The sequence below is a fragment of the Leuresthes tenuis genome, unplaced genomic scaffold (genome assembly GCF_036924035.1).
Source record: "Leuresthes tenuis unplaced genomic scaffold, fLeuTen1.0.hap1 SCAF_12, whole genome shotgun sequence".
Classification (NCBI taxonomy): Eukaryota; Metazoa; Chordata; class Actinopteri; order Atheriniformes; family Atherinopsidae; genus Leuresthes; species Leuresthes tenuis.
Window position 1 is genome coordinate 28,727,196 of NW_027325366.1, and position 14,578 is coordinate 28,741,773.

At 39.1% G+C, this 14,578-nt stretch overlaps 4 protein-coding genes across 4 annotated transcripts; all 4 read right to left on the reverse strand.

Annotated features, from left to right (window-relative positions):
* Positions 1-688: 688 nt before the first annotated feature.
* On the reverse strand, positions 689-1,959 carry LOC140319956 (trace amine-associated receptor 13c-like). The gene is made up of 2 exons (XM_072397722.1): positions 1,787-1,959; positions 689-1,505 (listed from the first exon to the last, which is right to left on the reverse strand). The coding sequence occupies exons 1-2, from the start codon at positions 1,957-1,959 to the stop codon at positions 689-691; spliced, it is 990 nt and encodes a 329-aa protein (XP_072253823.1).
* Positions 1,960-6,648: 4,689 nt separating this feature from the next.
* On the reverse strand, positions 6,649-7,877 carry LOC140319957 (trace amine-associated receptor 13c-like). Its single transcript, XM_072397723.1, has 2 exons — positions 7,705-7,877; positions 6,649-7,453 (listed from the first exon to the last, which is right to left on the reverse strand). The coding sequence occupies exons 1-2, from the start codon at positions 7,875-7,877 to the stop codon at positions 6,649-6,651; spliced, it is 978 nt and encodes a 325-aa protein (XP_072253824.1).
* Positions 7,878-9,728: 1,851 nt separating this feature from the next.
* Positions 9,729-10,969, reverse strand: LOC140320001 (trace amine-associated receptor 13c-like). Its single transcript, XM_072397762.1, has 2 exons — positions 10,797-10,969; positions 9,729-10,545 (listed from the first exon to the last, which is right to left on the reverse strand). The coding sequence occupies exons 1-2, from the start codon at positions 10,967-10,969 to the stop codon at positions 9,729-9,731; spliced, it is 990 nt and encodes a 329-aa protein (XP_072253863.1).
* Positions 10,970-12,864: 1,895 nt separating this feature from the next.
* LOC140319958 (trace amine-associated receptor 13c-like) lies at positions 12,865-14,105 on the reverse strand. Its single transcript, XM_072397724.1, has 2 exons — positions 13,933-14,105; positions 12,865-13,681 (listed from the first exon to the last, which is right to left on the reverse strand). The coding sequence occupies exons 1-2, from the start codon at positions 14,103-14,105 to the stop codon at positions 12,865-12,867; spliced, it is 990 nt and encodes a 329-aa protein (XP_072253825.1).
* Between the last annotated feature and the right edge of the window lie 473 nt (positions 14,106-14,578).

The window sequence follows — 14,578 nt, forward strand, 5'->3', positions numbered from 1 at the left end:
TTTATCTTTGAGATTCCACATTAATTTGAGAGCTCCCTGGCAAATTTTGAGGTTTCATCTGTGAAACTAAATGCAGGTTGATAGAACAGTTTAACTGTAAAATTGGCTTCACGGCCTTGGGAGTTTTCTGTTTTGTTGTCAAAAAGAAGACGACTTCACCTTATCTTGAGGTAGTAATGCTTGTGCCACTGCTCTTGATGTCTCTGTTGGCTCATATCATCTTAAAGATGCTGTTGAAGTCATTTCTCAGTGAAACATAATCCTACATTCATGTTGTTCTTACTGTGTAGCCCATCTATTTTTCTCTCCTGCCCGACAGCCACAGCGTGTCATTTTTTTCATGCTTCAGTTGAAATTTCGAAAGCTCAATTAGCTGCTCCTGTTTGTAAAAAAAAAAAAAACTCCTGTATTTGCATAGCAACTCATACCAAAAAGAGAAAACTATTAAAAAATGAGGAGAATCGACCCCAAAAGCAAGAGAGCAAACAAGAGCAAAGAAAATCTTTGAAAAAAAAAATCAAAAAATGAAGGGGATAGAAAACACATTTTTGAATGCTTAAAATGCTTTCTGTTAACATGATTTAGTCACTTTGGCGTTGTGGGATAAACTGAATATATTGAATACATTTCCTGTCAGAACTTTACATGATTATTTAGTCCAACACTTGTAATAAATGATAATATTATCCTACATTATGTTGTCCTGACAGGAGCCAGACTGCAATATCTGAAGAGTTAATATGAGTTTAATTGCTTTTCTAAACCAGGGATAGAACAGTGTATAAATCACCGGGTTCAAACAGGAGTTTAAATAGAACAGATAGAACACAAAGGAGGCAGAGGAGCTATTGAGCAAATCAGCCCCAACAAGAGAGACACAGTAATATGGGATGAAACATATCAGAAAGACAATCATGAGAACACCAAGAATTGTGGCTGCTTTTAACTCAGATTTCTTTGTTTTTATAGTGACTGAAAGCTGGAGTTTGGCAGCTGTGACATGAGAGCGCATGGCACGAGCCTGAGACACAGCCACCACAAATACTCTCATATACAGAACTGTGATGACAGAAACTGGAAGAAAGAAGGTTAAAACAAGATCTATACTTCCTGAAATGTAGTCAATGAAAACAACACATTCTCCATAACATGAATTGTGTCTGCCTAATAGAGTCAGGTCATCTTTTACAAATAAAAGGCTGTAGACTGCAGAGCAGAACCAACACAGACACACACAGAGTTTAACTCTTCTCTCAGTCACTCTGGTTGGATAATGCAGAGGGTCACAAATGGCCACATAACGGTCAATTGATATGAGCACCATGTCTCCTACAGAGGCAGAAGTGATTATGTAGGACAAATAGTTATATAAAAAACACATGAGATCACCAAGAAACCAGCAGGATGTATTTAGGATAATTTCCCCTGGCATTGTCATGAGACCCACAAGAAAGTCTGAGACAGCCAGAGAGAGGAGGAGGATGTTTGTGGGTGTGTGGAGCTGCCTGGAAGGAGACAGAAAAGCATAATTAAGATAGGATTTTATGTGAAATGTAAAACAACCCAAAAAACTTTTTACAGCATTTTTTGGAGTTTCTGTCTCCGTCTCAACATTTTTCTGATTTTCCACATCTATAGAACAGACAACACTACAATGTGTGCACAAATATTTAGAAAGCCTAATTTCAGCAGGTGTAACATTATTCAACAATAGTTTGATTATAATTTACTTGTAAATGTACAATGAGGAAAAAAGAGCAAATTATGTTAACAGGTCTATCTTTGCCTGTAATGGGAGATTGAGATGATGACAAGTAGGTTGAGCATCACAGTGAGCACAGGGATGGAGAACAGCATGACCTGAAGGAGCACAAGTTCAGACGAAGAAGATGCAGGCTTCTTGCAGGAGCTGTTTGAGAAATGAGGAAAGCAAAGCTCTGCTCCATCCTGCATCTCCATCTTCGGAGATCTGCAAAGAGCTGCAGCTCTGACTGCTTTCAGAAACAAACGTGGTTATAAAGCTATTATTTCTCTACTCAACTCTATCTCTAACACCTCCCCTTCTCTTTCTCAGGTGGATATCAAAGTCCCTCCTTCCCTCCATCCTTCCTCTTCACAACAAATCACTATCTTAATGATCTTCCTTGCATCCCTGCTTGTGTTGGTGTCTCTTTCTCTTGTGATTCTAGTTTTATTTGAGGGAAGCATATTCCAACTAAAGGGTTCATGTCAGCTGGTTCTTTTCAGTAAAAGGAAAGAATGTGATTTATTTCCAAATCGAGGCAGCATTTAATTTGAATTGAAAATATGTAATTGTCAGCTAACTTTTCTGTCCCATCCGTTGTGTTACTAGCTTCTAGAAGAGCCTTTCATTTATTATCACCAGCCTGTTATTGGTCATTACTGTGCCATTCGAGCCAGGAGGGCTGCTCATCCTGATTGTTTCTCTAACTCATCCACCACATGAGTGTTTAAGGAACACAGTGAAACAATAGAAACTAGAGGAAATGTCCCCCAACACCCCACAGAAAAGCCTAAGAGCCTGATTATGTTTTTTAAGTCACCTTTACCCACTCATGGAAAGAATATATTCGAATTGTTTGGGTTTAAAATGCATATACTGCAAGGAGGGTGTGTGCGTCAAGGTGAAGAAGTCACACACAGACTGATAGGAGAAAAGCTGTCAGCAAGAGCAGGCCTGGAGAGGGAAATGCAGACCTCTTGTGCCTGAAAGGATGACTGAAGAACATAATTTACACCTGATGTTTTAAACAAGTATAGTTGTAACCAACATAGTTTTATGTTTGTGTTCATGTTTATGCATTTAGCAGACACTTTCATCCAAAGCGACTTACAATTGAAGATATAACAAGCTACATGAAAAGGTAACAATAAACAACATAGAAGGAAACCACTAGTTAGACTCTGTCAGAGGTGACAGAGTAGAGATAGAGTGCAGGCATAGAGGAAAGTACAGAAAGAAAGTGCAGAGATAGAGGGGGTAGGGAAGTACAAGGTAAGTACTAGGATAGGAGATGCTCTCTGAAGAGCTGGGTTTTCAAGAGTTTCTTGAAAATAGACAGGGACGCACCTGTTCTGGTAGCGCTCGGTAGGTCATTCCACCATCATGGAAAAGCACATAAAAAGAGTTTGTATTGTCTTATGCGTGGTGTAAGCTCTGCTAGACGACAATCCTGCAATGACCGGAGGGACCAAGTTGTGACATAAGCCTTTGCAAGAGCATTCAAATAGATGGGAACCGTTCCATTAAGCATTTTGTAGGCTAACATCAGTGACTTGAATTTTATGCGGACGACTAAGGGTAGCCAGTGGAGTTCAATGAACAGAGGGGTGACGTGTGTTCTTTTAGGCTGATCGAAGACCAGATACGCCGCCGTGTTCTGGACCATCTATAGAGGTTTCGCAGCACAGGCTGGGAGACCAGTTAGGAGAGCATTGCAGTTGTCAAGGTGGGAGATGACAATAGCCTGCACCAGAAGCTGGGTGGCATGTTGGGTTAGGTATGGCCTGATCTTTCTTATGTTTAGCAATGCAAAGCGGCATGAATGAGCAACGGAGGTAACGTGTTCTTAAAAGGTTAGTTGGTCATCAATCATGACACCCAAGTTTCTAGCTACCTTTGATGGAGCAAGAGATAGGGATTCAGTTTGGATGCAGATGCTGTGATGTATGGTAGGTTTGGCTGGGAAGACAAGCAGTTCAGTTTTAGGAAGGTTAAGTTGGAAGTGATGGGCTTTCATCCATGTTGATATGTCAGAGAGACAGCCTGAGATTTGTGCTGAGAGTGTGTGGTCGTCAGGTGGGAATGACAGATAGAGCTGGGTATCATCAGCATAACATTGGTATGAGAAGCCATGTGATCTGATGATCTGGCCCAGTGAGGTGGTGTATATGGCAAAGAGAAGAGGTCCCAGTACTGAACCTTGTGGAACCCCTGTGGTGAGGTGGTGCGCTGCAGAGGTGTGACCAAGCCAGGATACTTTGAATGACCGACCAGTGAGGTATGATTCAAACCAGGAGTGTGCTCTCACTGTGATGTCCATGCCAGAGAGTACGGACAAAATGATACTGTGGTTGACAGTGTCAAATGCAGCTGATAAGTCGAGCAGGATTAGTACAGAGGACTTAGCTGTTGCTCTGGCTTCTTTTAAGGCTTCTGTCACAGCCAAAAGAGCCATTTTGGTGGATTGTCCACTTGTAAACCCAGATTGGTTTGGATCAAGGAAGTTGTTTTGTGAGAGGTAATCAGTGACCTGCTTAAAGACCGCCCTTTCAATGATTTTAGACAGAAACGGGAGGAGAGAGACCGGCCAATAGTTCTCCACATGACTTGGAGGGAGGGAAGGTTTCTTGAGCAGAGGTGTAATCTGAGCTTGCTTGAATGTGGTAGGAAATGTGCCCGATATCAGTGACGCATTAATCACATGTATGACTGCTGCAGTTACAGTAGGAACAATGGATTGGAAAAAATTAGTGGGAACGGGGTCATGTAGTAGGACGGCTGCATGTAAGAAGTTTAGACACACTGGTCTGAGTGAGAGGGGTGAATGAGGAAAATGATGCAGTAGGACTTCTGCATGCAGATTTTGTGGTACAAGGTTCGGTAAACTGTTTGCTTATAGCTGCCACTTTGTCAGTAAAAAATTAGGCAAATGTGTGTGCTATTAGATTGGTAGCAGGAGGCGGAGGATAAAGTAGAGTTTTGAAGGTGGAAAAAAGTTTCTGGGTGTCAGTAGTACTATGAATCTTGTTAATGTAGAAAGACTTTTTTGCATCAATAACACTGGATGAGAATGATGACAGTGGCGCCTAGAATTTAGCTTGATCTTCAAAGGATCTGCAGTTTTTTCAAAAGTTAATTTAAAAGGATTATCTCTGTTAATAAATGTGGGGGGACTAAAAAGAAACCTGAGCTATCCTTATCAGTAATTAATGTTAAAAATTCCTACACCTGGCTGCAGAGGCAATGTAAATATAAAATTCAGACTGCATGGTAACTCTTCATGTTGTAACAACATAAAGCGAAACAACAGGGAGAGTAGCCATCATCATTGTGAGTCCACATTAATTTAGCATTTTATGTTCTCTGGGGTAACTTTTTAGGGGTTCATTTGGGAAAACGTATCCAATTTCTGCTCAAATTGAAAAAGAGCTTATAATTTAATTCTATGAGGTCACAGTGGGAAGTTAAGATATAATGAACCACATCAAGATGATAAGTAGGCTTCATATTTTACTTGTATTATGTATATTATTGAGCTGGACACTTTGAACTTTATTCCAGTCCGCTTAAAGGTGAATTGGGTATTTTCAAAAAGGAAGGCCTCTAAATCTTTGCTAACTTGAAGTGATCCGTTACCAAAATTCTTGAGTATTAAGAAGTTTGTCTTTCTCACTAAATTGATGTTTAATCATAATACAAGTCAAAACTGGAAAAGCTTGGGTGCTCAAATGGTCTATTACCATGTGTGTATATAACATGAATGAATCACTACATGTCTCAGTTCCCTTCACAAATGAACTCTGGGTTTCATATCTTTGGTGTAATCCACATAGTCTGTCCAATCTATGATTAAAAAGCAATATTTTACACTTAGTTTTGAAATAAAAGAATAATCATTTGACTATCGAAGCTTTAAACCTTTTTAATGATCTGAACGTAATCGGCCATTGTTACTGTATATATTTCAGACTTTTATTGATATTTGCATTGATCAAGCCTTTAAACACATAACAAGATATATTTTTTTTAAATTGACATAAAAATAAGGAAAACAACTTATAATGTGACTCAAAAGTTGAAGCTCTCGTATTATTTGAAAGTCATGTTTTCTACTTTCTTTAAAGACTGTATGTTAGTTCAAGGCTTTGCACGAGAAATATCGTTGTTTTTCTTTGAGAAAGGCTTGATAGAAAATTTCCAAAATGGTGGAGATTCTGGAAATAAACCCTTTTAATGGTGCCCTGAAAGTCAGGGAAACTAAATAAGATACCGGAGATGCGGCTGTTCTCTTCCAGGTCGTCTGGCGTTATGAGAGGAAAACTGAGCTTCTCACTATCGGCCACAGTCACTGGCCAGTCACCGTCCCACAGTGTCACCCACTGGTCTAAAGTGCACATAACGTATATCAATCCTTATCTTACTGACTATTTAGGGTACAGGCAGCTATAAATCATGCCAATAATCCAAAAAACTAACAAAATACCTCGTGACAAAAAAAAGAGGGTGTCACACTTCAAAGTGAAGAAGACACACAGACAGACAGGAGAAAAGCTGTCAGCAAGAGCAGGCCGAGAGAGGGAAATGCAGACCTATTGAACATCATTTATACCTGATGTTTTAAACAAGTATAGTTGTGACCAAATTAGTTTTTTCCAAAGTTCATTGAACAGGATTATCTCTGTTAATAAATGTGGGGAGAGTTTTTAAAAAAAAGAAAGCTATCCTTATCAGTGATAAATGTCATAATTTCCCACACCTGACAAATGAGGCAATGTGAATATTAATTTCAGACTGAATGGTAACTCCTCATGTTGTTACACCATGAAGTGAAACAACATGAGGAGTTACCATCATCATTGTGAGTCCACAATAATTTAACCCTTCTAATAAATATTAATCTTGTTCTACATTATGTTGTCCTGACAGGAGCCAGGCTGCAATATCTGAAGAGTTAATATGAATTTAACTGCTTTTCTAAACCAGGGATAGAACAGTGTATAAATCACCGGGTTCAAACAGGAGTTGAAAGAGAACAGATAATACACAAAGGAGGCAGAGGAGCTATTGAGCAAATCAGCCTCGACAAGAGAGACACAGTAATATGGGATGAAACATATCAGAAAGACAATCATGAGAACACCAAGAGTCCTGGCTGCTTTTAACTCAGATTTCTTTGTTTTTATAGTGACTGAAAGCTGAAGTTTGACAGTTGTAACATGAGAGCGCATGGCACGAGCCTGAGACACAGCCACCACAAATACTCTCATATACAGAACTGTGATGACAGAAACTGGAAGAATGAAGGTTAAAACAAGATCTATACTTCCTGAAATGTAGTCAATGAAAATCCCACATTTTCCATAACAGGAATTGTGTCTGCCTAATAGAGTCAGGTCATCTTTCATAAATAAAAGGCTGTAGAGTGCAGAGCAGAGCCAACACAGACACACACAGAGTTTAACTCTTCTCTCAGTTACTCTGGTTGGGTCACAAATTGCCACATAACGGTCAATTGATATGAGCACCATGTCTCCTACAGATGCAGAAGTGATTATGTAGGACAAATAATTATATAAAAAACACATGAGATCACCAACAAACCAGCAGGATGCTTTTTGAATAATTTCCACTGGCATTATCATGAGACCCACAAGAAAGTCTGAGACAGCCAGAGAGAGGAGGAGGATGTTTGTGGGTGTGTGGAGCTGCCTGGAAGGAGACAGAAAAGCATAATTAAGACAGGAATTTATCTGAAACGTAAAATAATCCAGATAAGCTTTTACATTTGTTTTCTAATCTTCCACATCTGTAGAACAGACAACACTACAATGTGTGCACAAATATTTAGAAAGCCTAATTTCAGCAGGTGTAACATTATTCCACAGTAGTTTGATTATAATTTACTTGTAAATGTACAAAGAGGAAAAAAGAGAAAATTATGTTAACAGGTCTATCTCTGCCTGTAATGGGAGATTGAGATGATGACAAGTAGGTTGAGCATCACAGTGAGCACAGAGATGGAGAACAGGACGATCTGAAGGAGCACAAATTCAGACGAAGAAGATGCAGGCTTCTTGCAGGAGCTGTTTAAGAAATGAGGAAAGCAGAGCTCTGCGCCATCCTGCATCTCCATCTTCGGAGATCTGTAAAGAGCTGCAGCTCTGACTGCTTTCTGAAACAAACTTGTTTATAAAGCTATTATTTCTCTACTCAACTCTATCTCTAACACCTCCCCTCCTCTTTCTCAGGTGGACATCAAAGTCCCTCCTTCCCTCCATCCTTCCTCTTCACAACAAATCACCATCTTAATGATCCTCCTTGCATCCCTGCTTGTGTTGTTGTCTCTCTCGCTTATGATTCTACTTTTATTTGAAAGAAAAAGAGGCATATTCCAACTAAAGAGTTCATGTCAGCTTGTTCTTTTCAGTAAAAGGAAAGAATGTGATTTATTTCCAAATTGAGGCAGCATTTAATTTTTTTTTAAAATGTGTAATTGTCAGCTAACTTTTCCATCCCATCCGTTGTGTTCAAAACAAAACTAGAATCATAAGAGAGAAAGTAACATATCAATATAAAGTAGCCTTCATATTTTACTTGTATTATGTATATTATTGAGTTGGACATTTTGAACTATATTCAAGTCCGCTTAAAGGTAAATTGAGTATTTTTTAAAAAGAAAGGCCTCTAAATCTTTGCTAACTTGAAGTGATCCGTTACCAAATTTCTTGAGTATTAAGAAGTTTGTCTTTCTCACTAAATTGATGTTTAATCATAATACAAGTCAAAACTGGAAAAGCTTGGGTGCTCAGATGGTCTATTACCATGTGTGTATATAACATGAATGAATCACTACATGTCTCAGTTCCCTTCACAGATGAACTCTGGGTTTCATATCTTTGGTGTAATCCACATAGTCTGTCCAATCTATTATTAAAAAGCAATATTTTACACTTAAAGTTTTGAAATAAAAGAATAATCATTTGACTATCGAAGCTTTAAACCTTTTTAATGATCTGAACGTAATCGGCCATTGTTACTGTATATATTTCAGACTTTTATTGATATTTGCATTGATCAAGCTTTTAAACATAACAAGATATATATTTTTTAAATTAAAATAAAAACAAGGAAAACAACTTATAATGTGACTCAAAAGTTGAAGCTCTCGTATTATTTGAAAGTCATGTTTTATACTTTCTTTAAAGACTGTATGTTAGTTCAAGGCTTTGCACGAGAAATATCGTTGTTTTTCTTTGAGAAAGGCTTGATAGAAAATTTCCAAAATGGTGGAGATTCTGGAAATAAACCCTTTTAATGGTGCCCTGAAAGTCAGGGAAACGAAATAAGACACCGGAGATGCGGCTGTTCTCTTCCAGGTCGTCTGGCGTTATGAGAGGAAAACTGAGCTTCTCACTATCGGCCACAGTCACTGGCCAGTCACCGTCCCACAGTGTCACCCACTGGTCTAAAGTGCACATAACGTATATCAATCCTTATCTTACTGACTATTTATGGTACAGGCAGCTATAAATCATGCCAATAATCCAAACAACTAACAAAATACCCCGTGAAAAACCTGGAGGGTGTCACACTTCAAAGTGAAGAAGACACACAGACAGACAGAAGAAAAGCTGTCAGCAAGAGCAGGCCGAGAGAGGGAAATGCAGACCTCTTGAGCTTCATTTATACCTGATGTTTTAAACAAGTATGGTTGTGACCAAATTAGTTTTTTCCAAAGTTCATTGAACAGGATTATCTCTGTTAATAAAAGTGGGGAGAGTTTTTTAAAAAAAGAAAGCTATCCTTATCAGTGATAAATGTCATAATTTCCCACACCTGACAAATGAGGCAATGTGAATATTAATTTCAGACTGAATGGTAACTCCTCATGTTGTTACACCATGAAGTGAAACAAAAGTCAGAGTATCCATCATCATTGTGAGTCCACAATAATTTAACCCTTCTAATAAATTGTAATCTTGTCCTACAGTATGTTGTCCTGACAGGAGCCAGGCTGCAATATCTGAAGAGTTAATATGAATTTAACTGCTTTTCTAAACCAGGGATAGAACAGTGTATAAATCACCGGGTTCAAACAGGAGTTTAAATAGAACAGATAGAACACAAAAGAGGCAGAGGAGCTATTGAGCAAATCAACCTCAACAAGAGAGACACAGTAATATGGGATGAAACATATCAGAAAGACAATCATGAGAACACCAAGAGTCCTGGCTGCTTTTAACTCAGATTTCTTTGTTTTTATAGTGACTGAAAGCTGGAGTTTGACAGTTGTAACATGAGAGCGCATGGCACGAGCCTGAGACACAGCCACCACAAATACTCTCATATACAGAACTGTGATGACAGAAACTGGAAGAATAAAGTTTAAAACAAGATCTACACTTCCTAAAATGTCATCAATAAAAAACATGCATTTTCCATAACATGAATTGTGTCTGCCTAATAGAGTCAGGTCATCTTTCATAAATGAAAGACTGTAGAGTGCAGAGCAGAGCCAACACAGACACACACAGAGTTTAACTCTTCTCTCAGTTACTCTGGTTGGGTAATGCAGAGGGTCACAAATTGCCACATAACGGTCAATTGATATGAGCACCATGTCTCCTACAGATGCAGAGGTGATTATGTAGGACAAATATTTATATGAAAAACACATGAGGTCACCAACAAACCAGCAGGATGCTTTTTGAATAATTTCCACTGGCATTATCATGAGACCCACAAGAAAGTCTGAGACAGCCAGAGAGAGGAGGAGGATGTTTGTGGGTGTTTGGAGCTGCCTGGAAGGAGACAGAAAAGCATAATTAAGATAGGATTTTATCTGAAACGTAAAATAATCCAGATAAGCTTTTACATTTGTTTTCTGATCTTCCACATCTGTAGAACAGACAACACTACAATGTGTGCACAAATATTTAGAAAGCCTAATTTCAGCAGGTGTAACATTATTCAACAATAGTTTGATTATAATTTACTTGTAAATGTACAATGAGGAAAAAAGAGCAAATTATGTTAACAGGTCTATCTCTGCCTGTAATGGGAGATTGAGATGATGACGAGCAGGTTGAGCGTCACAGTGAGCACAGGGATGAAGGACAGCATGACCTGAAGGAGCAGAAGTTCAGACAAAGAAGATGCAGGCTTCTTGCAGGAGCTGTTTGAGAAATGAGGAAAGCAGAGCTCTGCTCCATCCTGCATCTCCATCGTCGGAGACCTGCAAAGAGCTGCAGCTCTGACTGCTTTCAGAAACAAACGTGGTTATAAAGCTGTTATTTCTCTAATCAACTCTATCTCTAACACCTCCCCTCCTCTTTCTCAGGTGGACATCAAAGTCCCTCCTTCCCTCCCTCCTTCCTCTTCACAACAAATCACCATCTTAATGATCTTCCTTGCATCCCTGCTTGTATTTATGTGTAACTTTCTCTCTTATGATTCTAGTTTTATTTGAAAGAAAAGTAGGCATATTCCAACTAAAGAGTCCACTCTTATTTTTTGTGGCACCACATAATCAATACTGGTTGGAAATGGAGAAATGAAATCACCAATAAAGTCACTAAATGTTTATGTCAGCTCGTTCCTTTCAGTAAAAATAAAGAATATGATTTATTTCCAAATTGAGGCAGCATTTAATTTGTTTTAAAAATGTGTAATTGTCAGCTAACTTTTCCATCCCATCCTTTGTGTTACTAGCATCTAGAAGAGCCTTACATTTACCAGCACCAGCCTATCATTAGATAGATAAATAAATACTTTTTTGATAACGAAGGAAATTGAAGCATCGAGTAGTAAAAAGTAACATAACATACACTAAACAGACATTAAAATGAACTTGTAAAACCCACATAACCACAGTGTCCGACGTGCAGTTCTTCAGTCTGACGTACTGTGCTCTCTCTGTGAGGTAGTCTGTAATCCATCTCACCAGGTGTGAGTCCACCCTCATCTCTGTCAGATTGTCTATCAGCAGGAGGGGCTGAATGGTGTTGAAGGCGCTGGAGAAATCAAAGAACATGATTCTCACAGCACCGCTCTCCTTGTCTAGATGAGAGTAAGCCCTGTGTAGCAGATAGAGGATGCCATCCTCCACGTCCACCTTCTCCTGGTATCCCAACTGCAGTGGATCCTGTGCGTGGTGGACCTGGGTTCTAAGGAGATGGAACAGCAAAGGTTTGAAGGTCTTCATGATGTGTGATGTTAGTGCCACTGGTTTGAAGTCACCCGGCTACCTGGGGTGTTTTGTCTTGGAAGCAGGGATGAGACATGAAGTCTTCCAGAGCACTGTGCAGTTTTAATGGAATCACACCCATTGGTCATTACTGTGCCATACGAGCCAGGAGGGCTGCTCATCCTGATTATGCTTCTACACCTTTAACTCATCCACGACACAAGTGTTTAAGGAACACAATGAAACAATAGCAACTAGAGGAAATGTCCCCCAACACCCCACAGAAAAGCCTAAAAGCTTGATATGTTTTTTAAGTCACCTTTACCCACTCACGGGAAGAATATATTCAGATTTTTTGGGTCTACAATTACAATTAAGCAGGATGTCTGCGTCAAAGTGAAGAAGACACACACAGACTGACAGGAGAAAAGCTGTCAGCAAGAGCAGGCCTGGAGAGGGAAATGCAGACCTCTTGTGGCTGAAAGGATGACTGAAGAACAGCATTTACACCTGATGTTTTAAACAAGTATAGCTGTGACCAACATAGTTTTTTCAAATGTTAATTGAACAGGATTTATTGTTAATAAATATGGGGGGAGTAAAAAAAAACAAAAACCTGAGCTATCCTTATCAATAATTAATCAACTGAATGGACTGTGTCGTAGTAATATTGCCACTTTAGGCAAGACCTCCTTACGCTACTTGCTTTCCTGAGATATGAGTGTAAGTTGCTTTGGATAAGAGCGTCTGCCAAATGCATAAACACAATATTAAAATGTCCTTTAACTGGCTACAGAGGCAATGTGAATATTAACTTCAGACTGAATGGTAACTCTTCATGTTGTTACACTATGAAGTAAATGAACAGTGAGAGTATTCATCATTATTGTGAGTCCACAATAATTTAACCCTTCTGATAAACTGGAATATTATCCTACATTATGTTGTCCTGACAGGAGCCAGGCTGCAATATCTGAAGAGTTAATATGAATTTAACTGCTTTTCTAAACCAGGGATAGAACAGTGTATAAATCACCGGGTTCAAACAGGAGTTGAAAGAGAACAGATTATTCACAAAGGAGGCAGAGGAGCTATTGAGCAAATTGGCCCCTACAAGGGAGACACAGTAATATGGGCAGAAACATATCAGAAAGACAATCATGAGAACACCAAGAGACCTGGCTGCTTTTAACTCAGATTTCTTTGCTTTGATAGTGACTGAAATTTGGAGTTTGACAGCTGTAACATGAGAGCGCATGGCACGAGCCTGAGACACAGCCACCACAAATATTCTCATATACAGAACTGTGATGACAGTAAGTGGAAGAATGAAGGTTAAAACAAGATCTACACTTCCTGAAATGTCATTAATAAAAACCATGCATTCTCCATAACATGAATTGTGTCTGCCTAATAGAGTCAGGTCATCTTTTACAAATAAAAGGCTGTAGAGTGCAGAGCAGAGCCAACACAGACACACACAGAGTTTAACTCTTCTCTCAGTCACTCTGGTTGGGTAATGCAGAGGGTCACAAATTGCCACATAACGGTCAATTGATATGAGCACCATGTCTCCTACAGATGCAGAAGTGATGATGTAGGTCAAATAATTATAGAAAAAACATATGAGATCACCAAGAAACCAGCAGGATGTATTTCGGATAATTTCCCCTGGCATTATCACAAGACCCACAAGAAAGTCTGAGACAGCCAGAGAGAGGAGGAGGATGTTTGTGGGTGTGTGGAGCTGCCTGGAAGGAGACAGAAAAGCATTATTTAGATAGGATTTTGTCTGAAACGTAAAACAATCCAGATAAGATTTTACATTTGTTTTCTGATCTTCCACATCAGTAGAACAGACAACACTACAATGTGTGCACAAATATTTAGAAAGCCTAATTTCAGCAGGTGTAACATTATTCAACAATAGTTTGATTATAATTTACTTGTAAATGTACAATGAGGAAAAAAGAGCAAATTATGTTAACAGGTCTATCTCTGCCTGTAATGGGAGATTGAGATGATGACGAGCAGGTTGAGCGTCACAGTGAGCACAGGGATGAAGGACAGCATGACCTGAAGGAGCAGAAGTTCAGACAAAGAAGATGCAGGCTTCTTGCAGGAGCTGTTTGAGAAATGAGGAAAGCAGAGCTCTGCTCCATCCTGCATCTCCATCGTCGGAGATCTGCAAAGAGCTGCAGCTCTGACTGCTTTCAGAAACAAACGTGGTTATAAAGCTGTTATTTCTCTACTCAACTCCATCTCTAACACCTCCCCTTCTCTTTCTCAGGTGGACATCAAAGTCCCTCCTTTCCTCCATCCTTCCTCTTCACAACAAATCACCATCTTAATGATCCTCCTTGCATCCCTGCTTGTGTTGGTGTCTCTCTCGCTTATGATTCTAGTTTTATTTGAAAGAAAAGTAGGCATATTCCAACTAAAGAGTCCACTCTTATCTTTTCTAGCACCATATAATCAATACTGGCTGGAAATGGAGAAATTAAATCACCAATAAAGTCACTAACTGTTTATGTCAGCTCGTTCCTTTCAGTAAAAGGAAAGAATGTGATTTTTTTCCGAATTGAGGCTACATTTAATTTTTTTTTAAAATGTGTAATTGTCAGCTAACTTTTCCATCCCATCCGTTG